This window comes from Leptidea sinapis, chromosome 10 (genome assembly GCF_905404315.1).
Source record: "Leptidea sinapis chromosome 10, ilLepSina1.1, whole genome shotgun sequence".
Taxonomy (NCBI): domain Eukaryota; kingdom Metazoa; phylum Arthropoda; class Insecta; order Lepidoptera; family Pieridae; genus Leptidea; species Leptidea sinapis.
Window position 1 is genome coordinate 8909648 of NC_066274.1, and position 14424 is coordinate 8924071.

General features: G+C 33.4%; 1 protein-coding gene across 1 annotated transcript in view; it reads right to left on the bottom strand.

The window, feature by feature from the left end:
• LOC126966622 (neuronal acetylcholine receptor subunit alpha-10-like) overlaps positions 1–9219 on the bottom strand; it is a 78698-nt gene extending 69479 nt beyond the window's left edge. The window contains exon 1 of the mRNA XM_050810788.1: positions 9086–9219. Coding sequence (XP_050666745.1) covers positions 9086–9125 — 40 coding nt within the window. The 5' untranslated portion in view covers positions 9126–9219. The remainder of the gene's footprint in view (positions 1–9085) is intronic.
• Positions 9220–14424: the final 5205 nt, after the last annotated feature.

The following is a 14424-nucleotide window of genomic DNA, read 5'->3' on the forward strand; positions in this document are numbered from 1 at the left end:
TGTCATTTCCGTGACCTACATGAATAAAGTTATTTTGATTTGATTTGATTTGATTTGTTTTATTAATAATTTAATTATTTCTATTCAATTATTAATAACACGGATTAATTAGTGTAAGTATATATTTAATGGTATAAATACTAAATCTTCTTGTCTTTCAACTTTTTAAGAATATTTGTTACATATACTGGATGTCCTAGAATAGGTGGGACAAACAAGGGCAAATGAAAATAACATATTTTGTCTATGAGCTTTCAGATAAGCAAATAAAGTATATATATGTTAATTATTCCTAAAGTTAAATATAATTAAGTTTTACTTCAAGCGCGCGTAAAGATTACACACTATTTTTGAACAAATGTATTTGTATGATAAATAAACTAGGCCCTTCTACTTAAGACTCCAACTACAGAATTAAACATGAGATATATGTATTTTCTTATTATTTTCGTCAAGAATTCACCACACGACGCTATTTAAAATAAAATTGGGATAGACAGCACTTTATTCTAGATGGCAACTGATATTTTATCGCTACTTTTGTAACAAGTGGCACTACGAACAAGGGACTATTATTATAATAAATAATAAATAAAATAAAAAAGCCTTTATTGCTGTACAAATTTTACATACTAAGTAGGTACTTAAATAGTAAAAAAAGTGCCTCTAAATACTATCGGCAAACGGTCTTTACTGTGGTACAGCTTGTCTATCCTATCTTTTGCTATACGAGTCCATAGTTGCCCCGCTATTTTCTTGGTGTTGTCTTCCCATCTCATAGACTGTCTACCTCTATTTCTTTTGCTATCTAGTGGTTGCCATTCAGTTATTAGTCTTGCCCATTTCTCTGTCTTTTCTCTTATCATATGACCTGTCCATTTCCATTTTTATTGTTTGAATGCTTTGTATGCATTCTTAAAATTTGTCTTATTTTTAATTGCTTCTAATTTCACACGATCCTTTCTTTTTACTCCTATTGTGCTTCTTTCTATTACATTCTGACAAATTTTAATTTTGTTGGCTAGTTGCTCTGTCAATGCCTATATATAATATTATAACAACCAGCAAATATAACCTCATATCTCTTCATTATGGTTATATCAAGGACGAACTTATGCCCGCAACAACCTCTATCTATAGGTAGGTTATTGTATAGGTACCTGTATTTTTTTATAGCAATAAGTGACGAGACGAGCAGGACGTTCAGCTGATGGTAATTGAAATGCCTTGCCCATTACAATGCTTTCAGGATTCTTGAAAAACCCAAAAATTCTAAGCGGCACTACAATTGCGGTCGTCACCTTGAGACATAAGATGTTAAGCATCATTTGACCAGTATCTCCACTAGCTACGGCGCCCTTCAAACCGAAACACAGTAATGCTTACACATTACTGCTTCACGGCAGAAAAAGGCGCCGTTGTAGTACCCATAATCTAACCGGCATTCTGTGCAGAGGAGCCTCCCACTGGTACCTGTATAACCTCAAAGTGGCAACACAGAGAATTCCTTTAGCTACAGATTTCGTATTAAATGAGATCCCATCGCTTGATTTATGCCGATTAATCTTGTATATCTTGTTCAACTCTCAGGTTGTGGTTTCATCTACAGGATCTAATTTACAGTTGAAGCCACAGCCTGAGAATTGAACAAGAAATACAGGATTTATCAACGATATGTCACTCGAATGGCTGGCTCAGTGGACGCTCCCAAGGAAAGCGAGAGGTCGCGGGTTCGAGTACCGCATCGTTTCTTTCAAATTTAATTTGTGTAATTAATTCCAGAAGTGAGGGTTATCACTTCAAAAAAATAATAAATTGTTTAGATTTAAATGAGTGACATCTCAAGTCAATTTCTAAATATTGGGGTTGAGCAGATATCAACTGTTAAGTAGATCCTGTAGATGAACCCACAACCTGAGAGTTGAACAAAGCATACAAGATTTTATGACGATACGTCACTCGAACGGTTAGCTCAGTTGGCAGGCCACTCGCACGGAACGCGAGAGATCGTGGGTTCGAGTCCTGCATAGTTCATAAAATGTTATAAAAGTTTATTTGTGTAAAATTTTAAAGTTAAAAGTTATATTTAGGTATTTCAGATTATACAAATATATGAAAAGTACAGACAGATCCCATAGATGTTAATATTAGCTCAATCAAGAAGGTAAAACTCTTTTCTTTCAATTATATAATTCGAATATGCGGTTCGAGTTAAAAAGGTCAGTCACAAAGAAGATCCGGTGATCCATTTGTAAATTAAATTTGTAGGTTTTGAAAAGCCTCTATGAAGGAAGCGTGAAATAATTTACAAATTCAACATTTTAGTCCATTTCCTTTGCTTTTAGTGGACCCAATAATAACGGCAGCGGGGGAAGATATGTTCATTTCCTCGGTATTTTTTCAGAGTAGGCAATAAAATGGAATACTCAATAATATTGCGTTAAATTATAAAGGTTCTGAGTGCCAAGGGTGAGATTTTTTACCTTTTTGATCGCGTAAAAATTACCTACGCATGAAGAGCGCCATGGTGTTTTCCTCTACTAGATGGCACTCGGATGCAAAATCGCAGTCACCTCTGTTGTAATTAATTCCTCCTGGCTATAACCATTACAATAATCGTAGCTAGAATAAGATTAATTAATTAGATTGTAGAAAAAAACGCAAATATTTTTATACTTTTTAGTGCACGTGCAAGTGCAAGTGCAGTGTTTTTGAAGTCGGTTGTTTTTTGTAAATTTTTTTTTAATTTGTGATTTTTAGTGAATTTGAAGTACACTAACTGATAATTTGTCTCTCCATCCAGCCTGTGAGTGAGCAGGCGGTCCGAGGTACGAGTCTCCTTCCGAGACGCCCCGCGCCTATGAACTACATTTTCGGCCTCCAAGGCCCCCGCCCGGTTTCGCTGTAAAAGCCTTGAGGGCTATCAGCACAGAGGAAGTTTTTAGTCGGTAGGGTGTGTTTACTCCCGAGCCTGACATATGGGCCCCGTTTCGGGGTTTTCAATACGTAAATGTATTCTACTCCTCTCGAAAAAAAAAAAGAAACTTATAATTTGTCTAAATATGTGTAGATATACTAAGGCATAAAAAATATTCAGCCGAGTATCGTTAATTTGCTCCTAATAATTGAAGAGTTCCGTTATTTTGTCATGGATAATGGATTCCGTAGTGAGAACCTAACCAAATACTCACAAAACCTTTGAAGTATAACCTTTCCAATAAAAAAAGAATGTTCGAATCGAATGAGTTATTCGTAAATTTATCATCCACTTTGCTATACGTATGTATAGCAAATTTAAAGACTTTTATGGTTTTCTCATGGATGCCATTGTCAGATCTGGACCAAATTACAATGGGACCACTCGAGAAGCACCAGCTTTCAAATAAAAAAAGAATAATCAAAATAGGTTCACCCAGTCGAACAAACATAAAAAAAAAAAAACTGCGAATTGAGAACCTCCTCTTTTTTTGAAGTTGGTTAAAATAGAATTCGTTACTCTCCCTGCCATTTATAGATCAGTTCTACAATAATTAAATATGAAACAATAGGATATCAATTATCATTTTTACAACAAAACACGAGGATATAGACCACGTACTGCACCTCTAGGGATACTCAAGTGTTTGCTCAATTTTCCAGTTTTTTATCCCAGAAGTGGGAATCATTACATAAAAATGACAAATTATTAATATCAGATATAATAATTATTATTAATTAAGTATAATAATAATGGTATAGTATGGGATCTCAAATAACGTATAAGTCAAAGTCTTCATAATAATGAAAACAAGCAAAGTGTGGTATTCCACACTTTGCTTGTTTCTTTTTTTTTTAAATAAAAATGAGAGGCGAGACGAGCAGGACGTTGAGTTGATTGTTATTGGTATGCCCTGCCCATTACAATGCAGAGCCGCTCAGGATTCTTGAAAAACCCAAAAATTCTGAGCGGTACGACAATTGCGCTCGTCACCTTGAGACATAAGATGTTAAATCTTTTTTGCCCAGTAATTTCACTAGCTACGGCGCCCTTCAGACCGAAACACAATAATGATATTTACTGCCTCTCGGCAGAAATAGTCGCCATTGTGGTACCCAAAATCTAGCCGGCATCGTGTGCATAGGAGCCTCGCACTGGTAAAACTCACACGTCACCCGTAGACTTGAAACCCGTTGATCGAAAAAACCTTATACCATATGTATAATTTAATACAAAAACAAAACATAACAGGAAGTTCCATAACTTTTCAATGATATATTTTGACATCACAATCTATTTTATTCAGGTTTAAGATAAGTTTACGAATATCTCCCGAACCGACAAAGTAATTCTAAGATAATCGAAATCTTGAGTAATACTCGTAATGGAAACCGGAGTCCGGAGCCGTGTTTCAACAATTTGTTAAAGATTGAGCGGCCCAACAAATTACTTGGCTTGTGAATCTAAATTAAAGTTTAATGTTTACCCACAACTAGCTAATGCCCGCAGCATCGTCCGCGTGGATCGGGACTATTTCACGTTGTTCAATTTATTTATCATTAATCCTTACCTAATATTATAAATGTAACATTCACAGTTTGTTTTTTATGCTTTTACGCCGGAGCTACTGAACCGATATTGATGAAATTTGGTACAGCGATAGACTAGAGCATGGAAAAGGACATAGGCTACCTTTAATCCTCATTCTCCTCATATTCCCGCAGGATTTGTGAAAAATTGAAATTCACGTCGAAGAGCTATAACTATACTAATAGTAGGTTTAGTTTCCTTCCTGAAAATAATATTCATATAATATGTTGTGAACGAAGAGCGAAAACGGGAATTGGACATGAGATAATCTTCAATTCCAGATATGCCTATTATTTAAAAAAAACCCTTTATCTACGCGGACGAAGTCGCAGGCATCAGCTAGTAATATATAACTCTATTTATCAGTATCCTACACAAAATGCAATATAAGCAGAGGTATCTAGATAAACCTTATGTTTTTCTTTGATTACAATGTACTGTATCTACTATGTGTTTGAGACGCTAATTAAAACATTTGTAACTTTATATTGTGACTTATATTATGAATATGCTTATTTTTTATTAGCTTTTCCTGTATGTATGTTTGTTTGTAACCAACTCACTTGGGCGCGATTTGAACCCACTTTAAACGGCCAGATTTTGTTTAAACTTTGTAGATTTATCGAGGACGGATTACAATAGATTAAATTTGATCAAATTATTTCATATTTCAATTTCCAAAAAAAAAATAAGATTTTTGTTAACTTATATAATTTTCATCTATAGTTGAAAGCAGGAATTGATGTTAATTTTAAATTTTAACCATTATATTTAACCGATTTATCTAATATAAGGAAAATTTTTGAATACCAGAGATAATTTTTTGCTTTTTAGCGTGCTTTTTTATTTTTATTATATGTTATTTTTATATTTTAATTCGTCATGTTAGTGGCTCACCTGATCGAATGAAAAATAACCAGCTTCACATTGACAATATCAATACAACAACAGATTCTTCGCTAGACTTTCGGAGCATCTCCTTGAATCGGTTTTGAAATACAGTACCTCGTAGATGAAACCATGGCTGTACATGGCTAAAAGTTTCTTGCGTACCACGAGATTGTGCTTTACCTGACATTAAAGTGAAACCTGAACTATAATTATTAGTCGTTCAAGCGATGTCAAATGTTTATCATTCATTCAGCCGACATCCTGTCCAATGAAGCCCCTACTGGCACTTGACTGGATCTTGGCTCATTTCCGCCAGGCGAACGAACTGTCATTCACTAACGCAAGGTCCGTAAAGTGCGAATTTTACGTTTAAATTGTAATTCTTACCGTACTTGAAGATAAAATGGAAATGGCGGTGCATTATCATGTTCATCATTCATTTTAATGATTCTTCTCTTTGTTTCTTCGCATTAAGTTTTCATATTATACTGTTGTGGATCGAAATTATTTATGTAGCAGTAAACACATTAAATTATTTACCATTACACTCACCAAGCGCCAAATCGCAGGCGTTTAAAGTGCGTCACGGTGGGGTGGCTGGTTTGAATATATTTTTTCAATATTTTGAGTTTCCTTGTCGAAGTTTAATACGTTTTCATAATAATTATGTATAGCGTAGTAAACTATCGAATAATAATATAAAAAATATGCATTTTCATAATTTATAAAGTTACGAATGTTATAATTAGCGTCTAAAACGCATAGTAGATATATTACATTGTAATCAAAGAAAAAGGTAAGGTTTTTATCTAGATACGTCTATTAATATTGCATTTTGTGTAGAAAAATAATAATGGTAACATATCAGTTACCTAATTATTGGCATTAATTGCCAAGTATTGTGACGTATTTTCTTAATTTCTATAGTTTTATAAGTTTTTATATTTTTGTGTAGGTACCTTATTTAGTAATTTAGTTAGAAAGTAAACAAGGGAATTGTCTTATTTTAATAAAGTTATCAAGTACTTGTAATTTAACTAATTGCATGTCAAGTTAGCCCGTAAATGGGGTATACGATATTAGAATATATAAGTTATTATTGTGTTAAAAAAAAAATATATAATGTTGGTGTATTTTTCAGTTAAAATATAAATCAGAAATAATTCTTCAATTGAAAGAAATTGATGTACTGTCAGAAAATTGCTAAATCCCAAAATTGACAAGAAGGACTTAATGTTATTATCAAATGAACGAATATTATTTAGAAAATACAGAATTTAATATGATTTCGATCAACTAACTGAACACGAGCGTATAATAATGAATAAATTTTATAACTAAGTCACTCGTGACCACGCAGTCTGTTAAAAAAGCAACAAGTCGAAATCAATTAATCATGTTAATATGTATTCTAAAATATCTCTTACTGTGCAAGCTGTTATGGAATTCTCCTCCCACTGAATTCAGAAATTCTCAAACTCTCCAATCTTTCGAAACATTGAGCATTGACTCCTTAATTATAACTCATAATTATCACTGTGACAAAGTCATAACTTCGTTTCTTGGTATAATAAAAATTATTTCAGTTTAGCCAGTACAGGTTGCCTGGAAGAAATCGCTCTTAAGCGTTAAGTCCGTCTATTGCTTGTTATGTATTCTCAATTTTTGTTATATTTAAATATTTTGGTGTGCAATAAAGGTATATTTCATTTTATTATTATTTCATCACAACTTAAGCTTAATAATTATTTATTAGGTTTAATAGTTTTTCTCAAATTTTAATTAATTACCTGTATTTGTTATAAACATAACGAGATTATTGGTAAAGTACTTATTGAGTAATGTACATATTGCAACTTTATGGAAAAATCATTGCTAGCATTTCTTTAAGGCTTAGATAATTTATACGTCTATATAGATTATGACAGCTGTGAAAACGTCGAAAACAATTGAGTTTAGAACTAGCCTCTATTTTGTGCAATTCGCGCACACTAACGCAAAGTGTCATATATATATGGCGAGTGTGAGACGCAGATTAACGCACGCACACTAAACTAATATTCCTGGCCTGTTTATATCGGCTGAAAGAGCAAGGGGCACTATCTAGACGTACAAATAATCTAAGCATAAAGGTTATAAAAATATGATTGTATAATATAAAAAGTAAATTTTTCTCATTTATCACTTATTACCAGTGAGAAACTTCTGTGCGAAGTCTTGCTAGATGGGTTTTACCACAGTAATGTACAAACACTTTTTTTTGTTTCGGTCTACGCCGTAGTTAGTGAAATTACTGGGCAAATGAGACTCAATATCTTATGTCTCAAAGTGATGATCGCTATTGCTTATTTTGAGTTTTTCAAGAACCTTGAGTGGCAATGCATTGTAATGAGAAATGCGAACATCAATGAAAGTTATATGATAATTATTTAAAATAACGTATTTTAATCTTTAAAAAATGAAAATTATAACAATCATTAAAACAAAATGTATATGTTAGTTATCAGTTTTAAATCATAGCAGTTTCATGTCTAGAGAGATGATTCATTTGAAATATTATTAATAGTTAAATTTATAATACGTAATTCGCATAAAAACGTTTTCAATTACCAGCGATTTGAGAAGCGATTTATGAAGGTCATTTTATATCTTGAATTTTTCTCATTATTATATTATACCATTAAGTTATAGTATTTTAATTTTGAATCATTTCATGTCATTTGTAAACATTTACAAAAAATATGTCCATGATTAAAAGTGTTTTATCTAAAACAGCAGTACAAAACTTTTTAGTGATATCTATTGCATTTCATTCTACAGAAAATATTTTAACTGTTACAGCAGTGTCAAACTGATTCAAGTCTAAAGTGCTTTTCTATTTGAATGAATGTAAGTTGAATGAAGCGAAGAAATTCAGAAAAACCCGTTTCCTTAGATTAAGGATTGGTCTCCGCTGCGCTCTAACGAGGTACCGCAGGCGTAGTCGCAAACTGCGGCAACTAATACTACGCCCAAGTGAGGGTACTCAAGCCAGTCTCGAACAATGTGTGATGTTGATGTGTCAAATGTTCTGTTAAACTTTGCTAAAATAATACTACAAGAAATAAGAAAGACACTGGGATCAAATATCATCAGTAAGTATTTTGTATTTTATTAATTTCAAAGTAAAATAACACGAAGCGTATATAGCTTACAAAATTTTAAAGATGCCATTGAGTGTCAAGATGCCACGCATACAAGCATCTTTACAAATAGCCAATACACACTCCAATATAAAGTTTTTTTTATGGAATAGGAGGACAAACGAGCGTACGGGTCACCTGTTGTTAATATGGTCACCGCCGCTCACAATCTCTTGCAACACCAGAGGAATCACAGGAGCGTTGCCGGCCTTTAAGGAAGGTGTACGCGCTTTTTTTGAAGGTACCGTAAAGTTGCCGTAATAAAAAAAACTATTGTTCTCAGGAAGCCGTTATATCGTTGGAGCGCAGCCGAGACCAATCCTGAATCTTAGTCTATTTCATAATTTAATTTAAATTTTTAAATGAATTAGTAGTATCTACAAACAAGCTTTTGGTTCATCTGATTTAATCAATATATTTTAATATAAATCAAGTATTATCTTACCTTTCAATATAACTAGACTTACTATTAAAAACAACACCATGGTAAAGTGCAAACAAGTCTTTTAAATAAACTAAGAAGTCACCAAATAGTTTCCGAAAATTATCACAGTGAACACATAAATAAACAACAAAAAATTATATTCGCTAATAAATTGTTTTAGACAATAATTTTATGGCATTATAGTTTACGAGGTTCGTAAAATGTGGTTAACGACGTGAATGAAATTCGTGAGAAGCTTGTGTAGCGCGTTCGCGACTTCAACACGGCTGTGTTACTGAAGCCTACAGCGGAGTACTGATCATAAAGCCTTCGCTACGCCACCGCTACGAGAAACTACAATTCCGCTAGTCTTACAGAAGTGTATCGTGTGCTTTGTATAGATGTTTTAACATCTTAATGTTTAAAAATCCCAAATAAAAATATTGTTTCCAGTGAACCTGTAATGAACGGATTATAATGGGGATTACTTCATGGAGTGCAGTTTAGTCCAACTTGAGAGATAGGATAGTTTTTATTTCGATTTAAGACCAGTAATTATTTTTATTACCAAATTTTTTTTTATGGAAATATTTTCTATGACAGTATTTATTGACGCACGGTTTGACAGTTCTGCTGTGAAACAATTTCATTATAATAACAGGGAGCATATCTAATATATAAAATTCTCGTGTGTGACCGAACTCCTCCGAAACGGCTTGACCGACTCTCATGAAATTTTGAGTGCATATTGGGTAGGTCTGAGAATCGGACAACATCTATTTTTCATCCCCCTAAATGTCCACACGATTTTTTTTTTTAAATTTTTATGACATTTTTTTTAAATTTGTTTGATTATGAGTCAGCATACAACTTCAAATTTTCACTCATCTACGATCAACAGTTACTTTTGTATCGCGATTTTAATATCGGCAATACAACGTTTGCTGGGTCAGCTAGTTTTACGATATAATTCTTGATCTTATGAAATATTGTTGACAATTTCATGAAAATCTGTATTTTTTATATTACTAGCCGACCCAGCATACGTTGTTTTGCCAAATAAAGTAATAAAAAAAAATGTAATATATAAAATTTTTGCGGCATAAAAAATAGATGACGACCGATTCTCAGACCTACCAAATATATCGTGCATAAAATGTATCGTACTACAATAATTATTATATTCGGTTGCCATCTTGCAACCCCATTGCAACCCTATTGCTGAGATGTGGATGGAACAGAATAATATAAAAATTGCGATACAAAAATAGGTGTTGATCGTAAACGTAATCGTAATAAAAATAAAAAAAATTGTCAATAAAATATTTAGGGCTGGGTGTTTTAGGGGTATGAAAAAAAATATTGGCCAATTCTCAGATCTACCCCATTACACACATACACACAAATTTTCAAAGAAATTGGTTTAGCCGTTCCGGAGGAGTTTGGTAACAAACCCGGGACACGAGAATTTTATACATAAGATGTACCAAACAACGTCTGTCGCGTTAGCATAATACATTTTTGGTCGATATCATTGCCATTTTGATATCCGTGTCAGTGTGAGTTTTTAATTCAACGACAATTTCTGAGTTGTGACATTTAATATCTACCTAAAATTATAAAACGAACTATGCTCATAGTACAAGATCCCAATAGGTACTTGATTCTGCTGGTATATGTTTTTTTTTGATAAAAATAATTTTAAATGAACTTTGAGGGAGTGCGCAATGTATAATGCAATTAGCGATAGATTGCCTGTAGGAAATTACGTAAGGAATTGAAAAAAAATGGTTGCCAGCTCTCAGTCGGCCGCAGCATTAGGGTTGCCAGGTGTAAATAAATGTCCTTTAAAATCACTTAAAATTTATTAAAAATACATATACTTGCAATTAATATTAGATAATGAATTACAGGTAATTGCGGCCAATTCTTAATCAACCAATCACTAATACTCCATAACATACTCCTTCAACGTTCATTTAAAATTAGTTTTACCAAAAAAACATATATAGCTGCAGGATCGAGCAGTGGGATCTTAGGCTATTCGGAGCTAATACTAACCGTGGCTGACTTTGTACGACTTTTCAATCAAAATCGGTTACAGTTACAATAGATTCACTTTCCTTTTCTATCTTGCTATATCTTCGTTACAGATATTCTTCTCGCTCGCATGTTTTGTTTGTGTTTACGCTAGTATATTGTGACATGAGCGTGACAGATCAGTCTCATTCACCGTATAAAGTGCAAACCGCACCTAATGAGGTCTTCACTTTAAAAAATGTTTACAAAATTTCCCATTATGAACGTTATATTGGCCCCATTGACATTGAAATTGTAGGTTAAACCATACTTAGAAGTTGACCGACTAGTTCATTAGCAAAGAGCTTCAGTATCTTTTGTTTGAAATATGAAACAGGCGTTTAGAATTCTCATCTGTCAATATTCAATTTATTTTTCGTGTCGCATAAAAAGATAATATTATAAGCAAATAAGTTTAATTCAAATTCAAATTCAAATATTTTTATTCAAAATAGGATGTGACATCACTTATTGAAAGTCAAAAACTACCACCCATTCCAAAATGAATGCCTCAGACCTGAGAAGAATGGGCGCAACAAACTCAGCGGGCTTTTTTTTTTCATCGAATAAATATGTTTACAAAGTAATATTGTACAGTTAAACTTATTATTTAATAATCCAGGATATAAGCCGTGAACTGAAAAAAACATTCAGAGAGGAATTTGGAAGCCTTGAAACATCTATTGAGTTTCTGAGTGATCAGCTATGTACCATTGAGCAATCCTTTAAGAAACAGGATGTCAAAATAAAAGAACTTGAGAATAAAAACCTCGATCTTCAAAATAGAAATAAGAACCTAGAACTAAGAGTAACTGTTTTGGAGCAGGAGACAAAAAGTTTTCATCAAAAGTCGTTAACAAGTACCTTAGAAATAGCAGGCTTACCTCAAACATCTGTAAAAGATATAGGTAAAGTGATAGAAACGCTTGCAACGAAATTGAATACCAACGTGAATGATATTATGTCCTCCCAACGCTTGCCCGGCCCTAAAGATCGTCCGTGTACATTTCTTGTAGAAATGAAATCTAAAGCAGCCCAAAGACAGTGGATCGATGCAGGGAAAGAGAAACGTCTCACGGTAGGTGGACTCTTGCCAGAATCACCAAAAGAAGCAGCAGAAAATCGACTCTATATTAGAAAGGCCCTAACAAAATATTTAAAAACGCTGTTATACAATACCAAAACCCAATTAAGTAAAATTGCCCAGTTTATTTGGTGTAAGGAAGGCAAGATTTGTGTAAGAAAAGGCCCAAATAGTAAAATCTACTATGTACGCACTGAAAAGGATATAGATCATATACTAAAACAGCTGTAACCTTCTAATATCACATTATAAAGTATTATTCTAAACAGGTACCTATACATTATAATATCTTACTGTTATTATTTCTTAGTAGAATTTAAATTACTTAGTAAATAAATAATACTCTTATGGCAATAAAAATTAAAGAAATCTTAGATTGTAATAATATAAATAATTACTTTCTACAACTACCACCTAAAAGTCACGCATTGTTTACTTGTATACATTTTAATATACGTTCTATAATAAAGAATTTCACCAAACTCCAACAAGTGATTAGCACTTGTAATTATACTATAGATTTGATAGTTTTATCCGAAGTTGGCATTTCAGAAAGTATTGTGAATTTAAATAATTTAACGGGTTATAATATGTATGCCCAATTACGAGATAAAAAACGGGGAGGCGGTATAATTATTTATGTAAAGAATTACCTTAAGTTTACACTAACACCTCACAAAACTTTTATGTTTGAAAACTTAACAGGTATAATAAAGTTACCCACCGATGTAAACGTAGTTATATGTGCAATCTACAAACCTCCGTGTAAAAATAAAAACCTTTTTGTAAATGAACTTAGCAGGTACATCTCACGGTATGACTCTAAAACAAATAATATATTACTTATCGGCTATACAAAAATTCTGAGCGGCACTACAATTGCGCTCGTCACCTTGAGACATAAGATGTTAAGCCTCATTTGCCCAGTAATTTCACTAGCCCCTATTCGGCGCCCTTCAAACCGAAACACAGTAATGCTTACACATTACTGCTTCATGGCAGAAATAGGCGTCGTTGTGGTACCCATAATCTAGCCGGCTTCCACCCACTGGTCCTGTCCTCTTTCCCATAATAAAATATTTAAACTTTGGAAATGGGTCCTGTGAGACTCTAACCTTAGATTTCATTAACATCACAATTCTAGATTGCCTCCCACAAAAGACGAATTGAAATTGACGAATAAACTTTCATTTTCGATACATTTCCTAGAAAGATTTTACAGGGCTGGAGAAGTGTAACTACCGATAAATCGCTAAGTGACTTGTTATTGTGCTCCGTCAAGTATCTTATACATCGAATTGTATCCGAATGCATCATTAAATTGAAATAAGGGCCTAACTTCAAACAGTACCTACTGTTTATTTCTTCTCTATTTATCATTGAGTGGAGCGCTGACAGGTCTGATTTTTTGGATACAATATTTTTTTATGAACATATGGGAGGAGACGAGCAGTACGTTCAGCTGATGGAAATTTATACGCCTTGCACATTGCAATGCAGTCCACTCAGGATTCTTGAAAAATTCAAAAACTCTGAGCGGCACCACAATTGCGCTAGTCACCTTGAGACATTAGATATTGAGTCTCATTTGCCCAGTAATTTCACTAGCTACGCCGCCCTTCAGACCGAAACACGGTAATGCTTACACATTATTGCTTCACGGCAGAAATAGGCGCCGTTGTGGTACCCATAATCTAGCCGGCATCCTGTGCAAAGGAGCCTCCCACTGGTTTGCGTAGGTAGTCATTTCCGCTACATAGATGGATACATATAAATCAAATTATCTGCATATTATATCATTTTAAATAAATGTATATTAATGTTATTAACCATATAAATATATTTAATAAATCCGAGAGGTAATTGTATACATTATAAATCCGGTGTTCTTTATATCGCATTTTTAATTTGATTTTTCTGTCAAGTTTAAGAGGGACTAACTAGCTTCTCTACATCCATGCCGTCCTACAAGATATATTATTTCGCCAAGTTATTGGCTGCGCGATTGGACCATCAAAGCGAATGAGTCCAAATCTGTTCATATGACTTTCATATTAGACATATCTCATGGCCTCCAGTCTAATTGAATAACATTCAAATACCTTAGTGAGAGGAAGTGCAATATTTGGATATACTCATGGACAGAAGACTAACATGGAAAAAATATATTTTCAATAAAAGGAAAGCATGGTCACCG